Below are 13,523 nucleotides of genomic sequence, written 5' to 3' on the forward strand. Positions count from 1 at the left end.
GAATTAGCTGTGGTCATTTCGTCACTGCAATAATTGGGAACCACAAAGCAAGGATAACAAAATTAATTGCAAAAGCATTGTGATTTTTTTTTTTTTTTGTGCAGTTTGTCCTCAACCAGCCCACGAAATACGCCGGGTTTTCCCTCCTTGTTTGAACTTCTGCTAAAATGAGCCTTACTCTTTGATTGCATCATGGCGCACAGCTTTCATCAGATGCCTCGTAGACTGCAAAGCTAGGCAAAACAGCCAGCCAAGTGTCCAGAACACCAGGAACTAGGACATAATCAGACAGAACTCTTTACATAAAACAGCACAAAACAAGAGCCTGCAAAGATTGATACATAGCTATGGGAATTTTAACCCAGGCCCTTTGAGTAAGAAAATAAATAACTTTACCAAACGGATACATTATTTTGAAAATATATCCCTTTATCAGCTTTTATTTGTAATGAAACTACAAAATAGTATTTAATGTTTGAGACAGGAGAGTCTAAAAGCTCATATTTAGTGAGCCTCTGATCGTAGAAAGGAGAAGGATCGTGAGGCAACAAATAATGCAATTTCTCTGGACAAGCATCTTACGTTGTCCTCTGTAGTGGTGATTGTCTCACATATGTGCAGATCACAATTAACAGGAATATGTGATCTGGTAAAATTAGGCTTTTATTAGTGATAAAATATGGAAAATTATTCAGGAGCCTTCTGTTAGGATTCTTAGGACTCATTGAAGCCATTTCACACAAATAACACAGTTGAAATTTGCTGTTACAGGTGGTTTTTGTGGAGTAATATTAAAGTAATAAAGTTTTTTTGTAGTTTTAAATTTGTAGTTTTAACAAATATGCGAAAATATTTTTTTCACATAAGTTACCTACTGCACCTTCGATGCATACTTTTTTTCATTAAAGTAAATATTATTCCTTACTAAAGTTTTAAATGATCTCAGTTTATTGCACTCTGAATTAAATATTGAGGAAAATGTAAGCTACAGACAATGAACGGATGGAACAACGGACAGATGGATGGAAATGATAATGTTGTTAACACATAAAAACTGAGAAGGTTAGATATATATATTGGCTGACTATTAAAACGCCTCTTATATGAGTTCAAAAAGAGCAAACATCTATCTATCTATCTATCTATCTATCTATCTATCTATCTATCTATCTATCTATCTATCTATCTATCTATCTATCTATCTATCTATCTATCTATCTATCTATCTATCTATCCATCTATCCATCTATCCATCCATCCATCCATTTTAGCGGTGCTAGCGTCACATGGATCCAAAACAGGCAGCGATGTATTAAACAGAGACTTGACTGATCAATTTTGCAAACTTTTTTTTTTTTACGTCCCCTATTGCTGTTTTGTCCAGTGCACAGTCAAACAAAAACGATTAATGCTGAACAACATAAAAATGTTCACATTAACTGATTGTGGGCCAACATACCCAACAGGACTTCGTGCAAAACCAGCTTTGTTGTCTATGCAGAACTGTCTGATCACTCATATAGCACTTACCCTCAAAAGACCAAAAGAGAACTATTTACTGGTTCCTGACCAAAAAAACAACAACTTTAGATTTACAAAAATGCCAACAATGTTTTTCTCAAACAAATATTCAAAGCTGGTATCAAAATAAAGGTCTAAAAAAAAACAACAGGCACACTGAGTGCTCATAAAGAAGACCTCCTGTATTTACAGCAGTTATCTTCAATATGAGCTATTTCCTCCGAGAGGCAGCTGGAGATGACTTTCCAAACACCCCAACACCAACACCAGTCTTTACAATAAAGAAACAGATTCGGTAAATTACCTTTTCTAATAGTCTCTATGCTAAATGTTATGAAATTAGAGCACGTCATCCAGGAGTGAAAGGATTTTTATTTATTTTTTGTAATTATTACGTAAGCCACTTAAATAAATATGATACATAAGACACTGAAGAATTAGAAATGTACTGGGTAAGAAAAAATAAGTAAACGTGAAAATGAAAATGAACACAAACACAAATAAATAAAGGCATTACAAGCGAAAGCTGTTTAACAAAACCAACTTCATAAGTTTTTTCGTCGAAGAAACATTTACATTTTTTGCAGAAATGCCATAAGTCTGATGAAGTGGAGCTAAAATAATCTTTAGTATAATCAGTATTAATCTCTTGGTTTAACACCTGAGGATTTATATTTAGAACCCATACAGCTGCGTTACTGCAGTTTGGTTCCAATCATTTATTTAACAGTATGTTTATTTTATTTTATTTTTCCATGGTTGCTTTTAAATCCTGGCAAACTGTCCTCCCCACTGGTCAGTATTGTTGTGACCTGCGTGACAGTAACTACATGTATTCAGTGCTTTACACAGAGCTGGAAGCTATAGGATTACTCCAGCGTGGGGTCACATTTACATTTTTTTTTTTTGCAAAGGAGAGAGCTGGCGAGATTAAGCATGGAGAGTAACGACACAACAGAAGGAGCTTACATATCTGAGCTGCAAACAGGAAAATAAAAAAACAAACAAAGGATGATGTAAGGATAATATGAAAGGTGAAGACTTTAAAAATAAACAGAAATTTCTTTATTTTACACCTAATTGAGTATATTTACATTATGTGGAAAGCAAATGGTTTCAGATAAAATCCTTATGAGTACATGATTCCTTTTAATACAAGTTTTAGTTTCTAACTACTTTTTAAAATTATATCAGAAATCATTTTTTGTGTTTTTCAATTAAGTCAAGATAATCTTCTTGGTAAAGTCTTTCAACCTGCTTAAATCTGGTAGAAAGCTGTGAAACTAACAAAAGGAGTAAATGTAAGTGGGCTATCCTTTCAGAACATCAGTTCAGACTTTTTCTAGCACCAAAACAAACTGGTTTTGTTTCCAGGGTTGACTCCAAGTAGAAGGGAGCCTGAGAGCATTACATTTAAACCACAACCTGTAACGCTATTAAATAAATAAATAAATAAATACTGCTCTTCATGGTTTTGGAAACCAGGGCTTTGTACAATGCAGCAGGTTCAACACCTTTAGCATGTAACTAGAATCTGGTTATTAATTTGGTAAGTGGACCCAGGGTTACTGACTCGGGACAAACGCATGTTCGTATAAAACAGATGTAGGTGGAATGAGGAGACCAATCAAAATGAAGAGGCTGGAAGAAATCTGGGACACTAAAAGTAGCTGCGATATCTGCTAATATTTACAGATTACTTTACTACAAGAATCAGTCTACTTTTTTTATTTTCATCAAAATAATATTGTATGTTATTTTAAATTTTGAGCCAGTAAAAACAATTACAATACAATTAGTTCTAAATTGTCAATAAAACCTTATAAACAATCACATTTCTGTGGTGCACAAGTACTTTCAACTTCCCACACGGCAAACAGTTTGGAAACCAAAGAGTCTGTAATCAGTGGAGAACCTTTAAGTCCAGGTTAGAACAGACTAAATATTGTGTTTTTAATGTTTCTTTTTTTTTCTTTATTTCTTTTTTTCTTTATCCTTTATTTTAATGTTTCTAAGGCTGTCCTGGTTTAAAAAGAAGGTCCTTTTATTCTTCGCAAATTTGATAAAGATTAGAGAAATCTTAAAATGTGCTGGTCATTTCACTGCTTCTCTATTTTGAACATCTGCAGTTGTGCTCAGAAAATTAATGGAGCCATAGAACGACAGAAACTTCAAACAAAATATGCCTAAAAATCAAACCGTCGGCTTTGAAAATAACAGATTTAATTTTCCATATCTATTTATAGTCTAATTCCAGGAAAAATTACATGATTCTAATACAAAATATCCACCAGCAGGAGGTAGAGGTGTTTCGGTTTGATCAGACAGCAGAATATGTCAGCTGTTCCAAATAGAGGTAAAAAATATGTAATTAGGGTATCGGTGGACAATAATTAAATATCAATATATGTCGTGATATAACTTTTTTCAATAAAGGTGATATGACATTTCCAATATTTCAATATACATTACAGACTATGATTGCAGCATTTGTCACCGACCGGCGTTCTGGGTTTCATGTAATTTTATGTTTTATATTTTAAAGCAAGTATTTATAAAATGTTATAATGGAGGAGTTTTATAAACATGGCAAAATAATTGTCATAAGTTTGTACAAACATCTGTTTTAGGCGTTCTCGGCAGTCTTTCTGTGGCTTTTATTTTGCTTATATTGATATTGTAATTTTATCGTATCGACGGAAATGAGAAAATATATTGTGAAAACAGTTTTGGCCACATCACCCGGCCCTAAATTGGGGTGTAAATCAAAGTTGTCAGAAAATATTTTGCAATTCATTTCAGTCATATCATGACCATCTATCTAAATAACTGACATATAAAGACCTAACTACAAAAAATAAAGTGTTATGCAATGGTTTAAAGTTACAGTTAAGATATGGTTTATACAATGTCTTATAGAAATAGGAAATAGATAAGAGGTTCTGGCAGACCTTTATGCCCCTCTGGCCATGCTGCCCCCGGTGGTGAAACATATCGCCATATCAAAAACCGGACATCAAATTGCTGTGTGGTTGCTTTAAATTATATTTGCACTAAACAATTCACAAAGACAGATCCAGTAGGAGAAGATTTAGTTAAATGTCTTTTTATTTAATTTTTTTAAATTCAAGGAATGTGAGCATGATGACGAATTTACAGTCAACATGTAGCCATTTTAGAGTACATGTTGTGCTCAGATACTCTTGATACATGACAACGAGATATTGTCAGAGGCGTGCATTTCAATTAACATTAGTTCCTTAGTTTCTTCTCTCAGGGAATTGACTGGATTAGAGACCGGATCAGGTTTCCAGAACGAGTTGCCATGATGATACAGATTATCAAGAGGTTTTGTCTATTTTAGCTATCATGCAGGTAATGTTGAAATGTTAATGTGAATATTATTTGGACCGTATGGAAAAAATACATGTAAAGGTACCCTGGTGTGCTTACTGTTATTATGCTGAGTTATACATCTAAGAGATCGTCTGTTCTGAAAGCTTTAACTGGCTCTTCGCTACAAAGTCCTTCTCCTTGCTGAGCCGAGCTGTTTTAAGCTGAGACTAAAGCCAGAGACGGAACAACAATCAGCAGACAATAAATGACCAACTCCAGCAAATTATTTGCCCTTTTTCTTTATGTGTTTATACGCTTAAATAAAAGTGTCATTTTTAATGATTACCATATGTAGTAGTTTGTTGTGCAGTCTTGAACAACAACACTTTCAATAGTTTAGTTTTTCCAAGACATGAATAAAAAGGAAAGATATTTTAAGTCGGAGGTGTTTTTGTGAACATGGGTGCAACTTAGCGCACCTGGATGTGAATCGACAAAAGCTCGAAACTGACGGTGAGTCATCATCGCCATGGCGTTAAGCCTCCGGTTCCCGAGGGAACAGGGTTACCATCTCTACACCGGTGGGGATTTTTATTTTTACATTTGAAAAGCAAAGCTGAGCCTGGCTAACAACAATCCTCCACTGCATGTCTCTCGGCTCCCGCTTCCTCCTCCTCCTCCTCCTCCTCCTCCTCCTCCACCGGTGAGCTGCGACACACAATAACACATGCAAACACAGCCGACGCTACTCACACATCTGCTCATTTCAGAGCACCACGTCCTTATCTATGTCCGTGTGATTTTCAATATGTTTCGAAACAAAACATGCAGATGAGATGGAGGGAACAAAATCACAAACTCGGGGAGAGCATCTGCTTCGTGGCTCAGATGACAAACTGCAGCGCCGGAGTCTTGGTGTTTCTGGAGTTCAAAATTAAGTTGCGAAACTCAAGCATGGCAAACTTTTATGGATCTAGAAATAAATGGCGCTATAAATTCTTAAGATGGGAAACAACAGCAACAATCCCCCATCCACTGAACAGGCATAACATTATGACTACAGACAGATGAGGTAAATATCTCAGTTCGTCTGAGCATAGAAGCGGAGGCACATCGTTGCTAGACAGCTTGGGCTTTGAGGTTTTATTGCATTCATGGCTGCATATCTGCAGACCAGTCAGAGTGCTGACCCCTGACCACCGCCACAAATACCAACAATGCATCAGGACCAGAACACAGAGCAAAGAAGAAGGTGCCCTGCTCTGATAAATCACATAATCATCTACACCATGTGGATGTGCGTCTCTCACCATGTGGAACCAGGATGTTATAGATGAACCCAGGATCCATTTGGTTGTTAATTTCACACCCCCTACCTTAGTACTGCTGAATACCATGTACAGTGTTTTAGGGAAATGATTATGGCTGTGGCTTCTTTAAGCAGAGCAGATATTCCTGCCACCAAGCCAAAATGGTTCAGTAATGTTTGAGGCGTGGCGTGGCCTCCAAATTCTCCACATCTCAATCTAATCGAGAGTTTGTGGGACGTGCTGGATAAACAAACCCAGTCCATGAAGGACTCACCTCACAATGTGGAGGACGTAAAAGATCTGTTTGTAAGATCTTGGTGCCAGCTACCACAGAACAACTTCAGAGATCCAGTACGATTCATGTGTCAAGGGTTCCGGGTTCTTTTAGCAGCAAAAGGGGGACTAACCAACAGGAAGGTGCTTACTATGTTGTGCCTTACTGACATGTCTGCTCGCTAGTTATGAAGAAAATGAGATAAAGATATAACCAAACAAAAAGACAACATACTGGTTTTAGCGAAGCCTAGCAGTTTAAATCAGTGGACCCCAAACAACGGGTTCCTGGGTCTTGGCCATTGGTTCCTGAATGCGGTGCAATCAATAAATATTTAAAGTAATTTCCGTGGTATTGAAGAGTGGAGCGTGTGAGTGGGTTTATTTTCTCAACACATGCCTAGTGAACGGCCATGCTGCCTGGAACGTCTGGCCATGATTAAAGTGTGTACGATTTTCACACTGGCGCCCCATCTAGCGGTGCGCTAAATTAAGTACAAACTGCTACAGAATCTGTTGGAAGTCAAAAATGTGACAATGTCAACATGTCCTCCATGCATTTGGTACCAAGCTGCTGCTAATAGCTACGGTCATCCTCTGAAATGGTTTTTGGCACAGTAGCAAAGTCAGCTTATTATAAGTTACATTTTTTTTCTAAAGTCACTTGTAAATTCCCTGAGTCGCAGGCTGCAGTGCTTTGAGCTAGTTTCTGAATATGAAGTCACTTATTTGGGTGCTAAAATAAGCAACTATAAACACAAGATCTACTTGCACTGCTGCGCTATAGACACCATGAAATATCCCTCCGCCTACACACATAGTCCCTGAGAGGGAGACGGAGACTAACAAACTAGCCGTCTCTGCCGGGAGCACAGAGTACTTGCTGGACTACACTGCCCTGTTCATAACATAACTGCAAAATAAACATCACTGTTATATTTAATTAACTTACCTGTCGAGCAGAAAGCCTGAAACCTCTGCATCCAGAGGTTGCATCAACAGAAAACGGCACATAGAATGATCTACGGTCGTCTTTGCTTGTTTTCTACTCCTCTTCTACCAACATCACGTCTTATATATACAACATATAGGAAAAACGCGTAAGCCTGACAAGCTACTTTTCAGCTACTGAAATCAGAAATGATGCAACATGGTGTCTCCCATTGGGTGCATCGCCACCTATGTATTTATAAACTACTAAGTTATGAGAAGGCTTTCCATTAGACTTTAGACTTTACCAGAATATGTTTTCACAAAAGCAATACTTGATTTTTGGTAATTAAAAACCTAATTAGTTACACACTGTTCCTTTAACTTCACTGTCATGACCACAGCAGATAAATTTTCAGCTGTCTTTATGCTAGCGTATCTAAAAGCAAATGGAAAGCATGAAAAGAAACATCTAGTTTAGTTTAAGGTTAAAATCACACAAAATCTTAATTCTGATGAGGCGTTTTAAACTTTCCTCCTAATGTTTTTATGCGTACACTGTACACATTCATCCAGGCCTCATAGTGCATAAATCTGCCTGTCATAAAAACGGATATAAGCAGCTGAAAAGCAACACCCTTACAGCTGTATTGGAATAAAACCTATTTAGTTCAGAAATGGCCCTGTTTGTCTCCACATGTTAAAGGAAACATAAAAAATTGGCGATTCCACCAAGCAGCCAAAGCTTTTTCCAAATACATTTGAAATGTTTATGGAAGGTAAACAATCAATAATTTTCTAAACTTAAAATGGGGTTTACATGAAGAAAGGCAATTTGTGAACAGTGAAGCCAATATATTAAGGCTGTGATGAAATTTTCAGAAATATGTTGCCACTAGTTAGGTGTGACATTGCATCAATGCTCAGCAGTCACATGCAGAGTAAAAGCAACAGTACGGAGAGAGCGATAGCAATTTTCTCAGAGACACAGAGAAGTATGCTGTTTGGGGAAAAAAATACATATTTCAGGGGTAAAAATCTTTACTGGGAGAGCTCACTTTTTTCAGTGAGGCGTTTCAGTGAGGTATTTTGGGACATGTATGAAATCAATTATTTGACTAGAAACTTGGTAAAAAAAAAAAAAAGTGGCAGGTTAAAGAAAAGGAGAAATACAATAATTATTTTTTTTTACTTCAGCAAAAAAAAAAAAAAAATCATTTGACAGAATAATGAACACCACAGACAGAGGTCTTGATCTATGTGCAGACTCAGGTTTCCTGTAAAACATAACACAGGACTTTGCTTCACAACCTACTTTGAGCTCTGCCTCCTACAGCGTCATAAAAATCCATATTTCTGCTAGATGGGGATAATACTGAGGGCGGATGAATTGCATTGGTAAGATCTTGCTAAATTCCAGATTAATAAAACAATGACTGACAAAGTGCAAAACGTAAAGCTCATAGGAGTAAGGTAAACTATGCGCTGAAAATGAAAACAGCAGGTAGCGCAGCAGGTTACATGTTGACTGCCTGACCTCCCTGACATCTGGTTTCAGGAGGCTTTCACGAGAAAAACGGGCAGTTTGTCTCACAGCCATCCAGCTTGGCCTAAAAACACTTAAATCTTTAATTTGTTACAAATGATGCCTGCGGTTTCCTTACTGTATCTCTTTGGTCCATCTTCGAGGCAGAAGGAGAGGGTGAGGGTAGCATCTTCCTCGAAAAACTCGGTAGCAAAGGCGTCCCACCACAAACTGTCACTTTCCTGTCAGAAGAGAAACACAAGGACAGATTATCAGAGCTGCTGCAGCCCTGTCTAATCACACACTGATAATGATCATCTATTATTATCACAATATATGTTTTATCATGAGCACTGCATGATGCACTGCGTGAAAACAGTGTGTACTATTAGGACTTTGGGTTGTTTCACATAAGAAACATTTAATAACCCAGTAAATATTTGTTATGGAGGTTGTTGCATTCTTTCGCATTGTTATACAAATTCAACACAGATTCTTCATAATGTGACATGTTTTATAGTGTAGTGTCACAGCTATTTTTAGATACCTCAAAACATGTCAAGCAGTCTTCTGGATTGTTTTGTCTGTGTCACAGCCAAAGCATGACAATTGTGTATTAAAGATATATTTCTCATTAATCATATGTAATATTCAACCTCTTTTATAAATCCACAATTATCTAAATTTAAAGAAACAAGTGTTTCAAATAAATCTCTACATCACGCCACATCCCGCCTGTCAAGGCAATTTATTCGACCCTCAAGAGCCAAAGAAGGCATATCATGTCATAAAGTAGAGGTATAAATCCTTTTAAAGTGTATAAAGAGGCTAAAACTGTGCCTCTTGTAGCAAATGTTGATTTTTTTAACTATATAGTATCAGCATCCTGCCAGATGTCAGTTTTTCCACAAGACATTTAAATAAACCAAAAATGTCCAAAAAGAGAAAAAGTGATGCAGAGTGATGAGAGTTTAAAGTGAAACTCATCTCATAACTTTTTATTGCAGATAAACTGTATAAACTGGGCCTAGTGTGCTACTTTTGCGTTACTGTCAAAAGTTTTACATTTCTATATGAACTGCAATTACATTATAGAATATAGAAATGAGTTTGACTCCCCTGCTCTGCATCGTACAATGAATCACAAGTTTCACTTTGGACTTGTTTATGATATTCCAAGTTTGCACCCATTGTTAATAATTATTATTGTGTTGTTTTGTTTTTACTTATTAGAAGTTTCACGTTTAGTGTATGTTTTTATGCCAATATAAAGTAAAATACACAGTATTTCTGCTCAAGAATAACGTCTAAAACCTTGAGGTAGTTAATTGCACATAGTAGTTTTAGCAGTAGAAATAAATATAACGGAGGCGGTGGGGAACTGCAGGATAATACTTCCAGCTCTGGGTCTGTTAAAGTGATTTTTTTTTTTATCATCCATCTTCTTCATACAGCAGGGATGGTAACTCCCTGCCCCCCCCCCCCTCCACACCTTCCTGTTAATATTGGCGGGATAACCCCCCCCCCCCCCCCACCCCCTGCCTCCCACTTCCACCCAGCGACGTTCAGCTGATGCTAATTTACTCTGACATGTTATGACAGATCACCACGTTTCAGTCTGCGCAGGAGCCGGAGAATGGCAAGCACTTCCCAGATGTTGACAATTAGCGTTGTCACCATCGAGCAGTGTCAGGCCTGACGAGCGGTGACCGGAGCGGCCCGCGGGTCAGCGGGTCTCATCCGCCGCGAGCCCGACGCAAAGAGGAGGACGTTGGCGCGCAGTCCCAGAACATAACCCTAATCAATCTGGGAAATCAATAGACGATCATGAGCCGGTGGCGAGCACCACTGGAGTGAGATTCTGCTAAAAAATGTTTTAATCAAATAATTTTTTTATAGTAAAACCATTACTACAAGATATTTGGAGAAATATGGAAACTATTTTAACTTGGGGACAAGAAAACGCCTCATGTTATGATGAGATGCAGCTTTTTTTGTACTTTTTCAGAGACATTTTAAGAATTTAGTCAAGTGTCTACTTGTGTCTAACAATAGCGTATTAGAAAATATTATTTTCACTTTTTCAGATGTATTTCTTTAGGTTCACACTAACAAAAAACTGCTGCAAACTGTTAGATCTCAAAAGCTGGAGGCAACAAAGATTTCCCTTATTCCTTCATTAACTGGTCACAAAAATGTAAAAAACTGGTTCAGGTAAAAAAAAGGAATACAATATGAGCATGACAAATATTAATAAATGCACTCAGAGAGCAAAGAAAAAAGAGCAGTTGTGCACCAAAGTTGCTTGTTTTGCAGCCACAAGCTGAGCCAAAGACATCACCTTTAAAAGGACACTATTGACCTGTAATTATAGCGCTCCCACTGGGTCAATCAGAGTAATTGCTCACCCCAACAGTGCAAAAATACATCTCCCCCTCCCTCAGTGTAGCAGTAAAACAAACTGATAATTGATTACATGCCAGGAGTTTGTCTGAGTGCATCTTCGCTTTTCAAAAAAAAAAGTCCTGAAAAATAAATAGAATCTGGAAAGCCGACCGTCCGTCCACTGGGGATGAGCTGCACGAGTCGCCGTGTGTTTCTCTGTGCGTGCGTCACACTGTGAGAATCAGCAGGTGTGAACAGCCAGCACGTGTGTGGTGTCATGTGAATATATCTTCTTCAAAAAGACAGAGAAGGGCGGCACACCGGGACAAAAGAGATGGAGAGAGAAGGAGACTGAATCTGGTGCTGGTCGGCATTCAGGCGCAGTTCGCCTCGTAATCCAGAAGCAGAAGGAGACAGGCACGCTCGGGATTGACAGTCAAGTGAGGGGTAGCCAACATGCTCACTGCTCTCACACAATGGCCCTTAACCATCCTGAACCACTCTCAGTACAAATACTTGAAGTAAAACACGACAAAAAACATTAATAAAGTCAAACAAATCAAGTTTTGTAAAATAATGTTCTACCAAAACTGCGTTAATGTGGCCTAGTTTCTTCAGCACAAAGTCAGTCATAGGCTGGGTTTCCATCGATGATATTCACACTGAAATGTGAATGAACAGCCATTCTCAAACATCATGTTAAAATGTCCAGATCTGCTTTATTAGGTCGAAGGTCCAGATATAGTGGCGAATAAATCCTTTTCATTACATTAGCTTGCATATAACAAGCAAAAGAAATGTCACTTTATGCCAGGACCTGTTCGTTTGTAACACTAAGAAACTCTGAATGTTGGCAGTAAAGCAGAATGAGCACTCTAATTATCTAAGATAATTAATCTTAAACTTGATGAACTAATTTACTTTTCATGCCTCGATAAATTAAGGGCCCTTTTTTCACACAAAAATATGTAAAATACATAAAGTGAACATAAAGTGCAACAGAATGGTTTAACGTTGAAGTAAAACTTACAGATTCCCTGTTATAATACAAAGGAATCTGACTTCAATGTGACGCCCAAACTTAAAACCCCATGAAAGATTGTTATATGCTCCCTGATACAATTATAGTATATTCCAAATTATTTTTGTTTAGTTTGACTTACAAACTAAACATATTATTTGACCTAAAAAGTAGCTAATTGTAATGTTGGATTCTTCCATCACAGAAATCTTCCTGTTTTACTTTTAGTTATTCTTGAAAGTTTCAAATCATCAAACAGATTTTAATAGCAGACCAAACTAATCTGACTCAACACATGGAAGCTATTTATTGCCCTGCTTTTTAATGCTTGAGCTTAGGATCACAAAGCCATTGGACACTAACACCACCATATTCAGGTGTGATGATTTTTACTCCTGAAAGGCTTCGTTAATATTACAACAGGTGTAAGCAGATGTTTCCGAAAAGCCACTGTTATATTATAACGAACATCCTGGGATATAAAAGATATAAATTCAATCATCACTAAAAAAACTCTCTTTTGTATTTACTCAGGTTCTCTTTGTCTACTCGATGATCAAAAACATAAATGAGAAACGAGAAACACCTGCAAGGGTCCTGTTATAGATGAACAGAAATACTTTTTCACAGTACAGGAAATGATCAGTATGGTTTAAATTTAATTTCACAACTACTCTGATTAAAACTGAAGTTACCACTTTCATAAATATTACATGTTGTAAAAACACACCTGAACTACATTTTTACTAGGCAGACTTGCTGTTTAAAAATAATGGCATTTAAGTTGACAAACTGTATTTACTTTTTGTTTTATTTTTTTGTTTCTGTAATGTAAAATGAAATCTGGATTTAACCAAACTAGTTTCATGATGCATTTCTATGGCAGACATTTCCCCCTGTGGGACTTTTTTTTATTTACATTTGTCTACGTAAAGACCTTAAGATGTTTTCTGAGCCAAAAAGAGTTTTCTCACAAATGCATGATGTAAATTTCAACTTAAACAGTTTAGATCTCAATCTAATGAAGTATTCAATGAATTTCTATGTGTTCCATAAAACGGCCTGTCCCACCAGAATAGCGTTTTAGGCTCCAGTATTCCTTTAATCTGAGTTTCACCTTCCCACAAATAGTTTTGGCTTCTCCGTTTGCCTTTCTCTGCATGTTTTCAATATTGTCCTGAAACCAAAGCTTTAAAAAAAATGAATGTTCTCTCAAACTTAA

General features: G+C 37.1%; 1 protein-coding gene across 6 annotated transcripts in view; it reads right to left on the reverse strand.

Moving 5' to 3' along the window:
* Positions 1-13,523, reverse strand: part of ldb2a (LIM domain binding 2a) — a 114,818-nt gene that overhangs the window by 75,401 nt on the left and 25,894 nt on the right. For all 6 annotated transcript variants that reach the window (XM_036127172.1, XM_012870850.3, XM_012870849.3 and 3 more), the window contains exon 2: positions 9,035-9,137. In XM_036127172.1, the coding sequence (XP_035983065.1) occupies positions 9,035-9,137 (103 nt within the window). The remainder of the gene's footprint in view (positions 1-9,034; positions 9,138-13,523) is intronic.

This window comes from Fundulus heteroclitus, chromosome 23 (assembly GCF_011125445.2).
Source record: "Fundulus heteroclitus isolate FHET01 chromosome 23, MU-UCD_Fhet_4.1, whole genome shotgun sequence".
Taxonomy (NCBI): Eukaryota; Metazoa; Chordata; class Actinopteri; order Cyprinodontiformes; family Fundulidae; genus Fundulus; species Fundulus heteroclitus.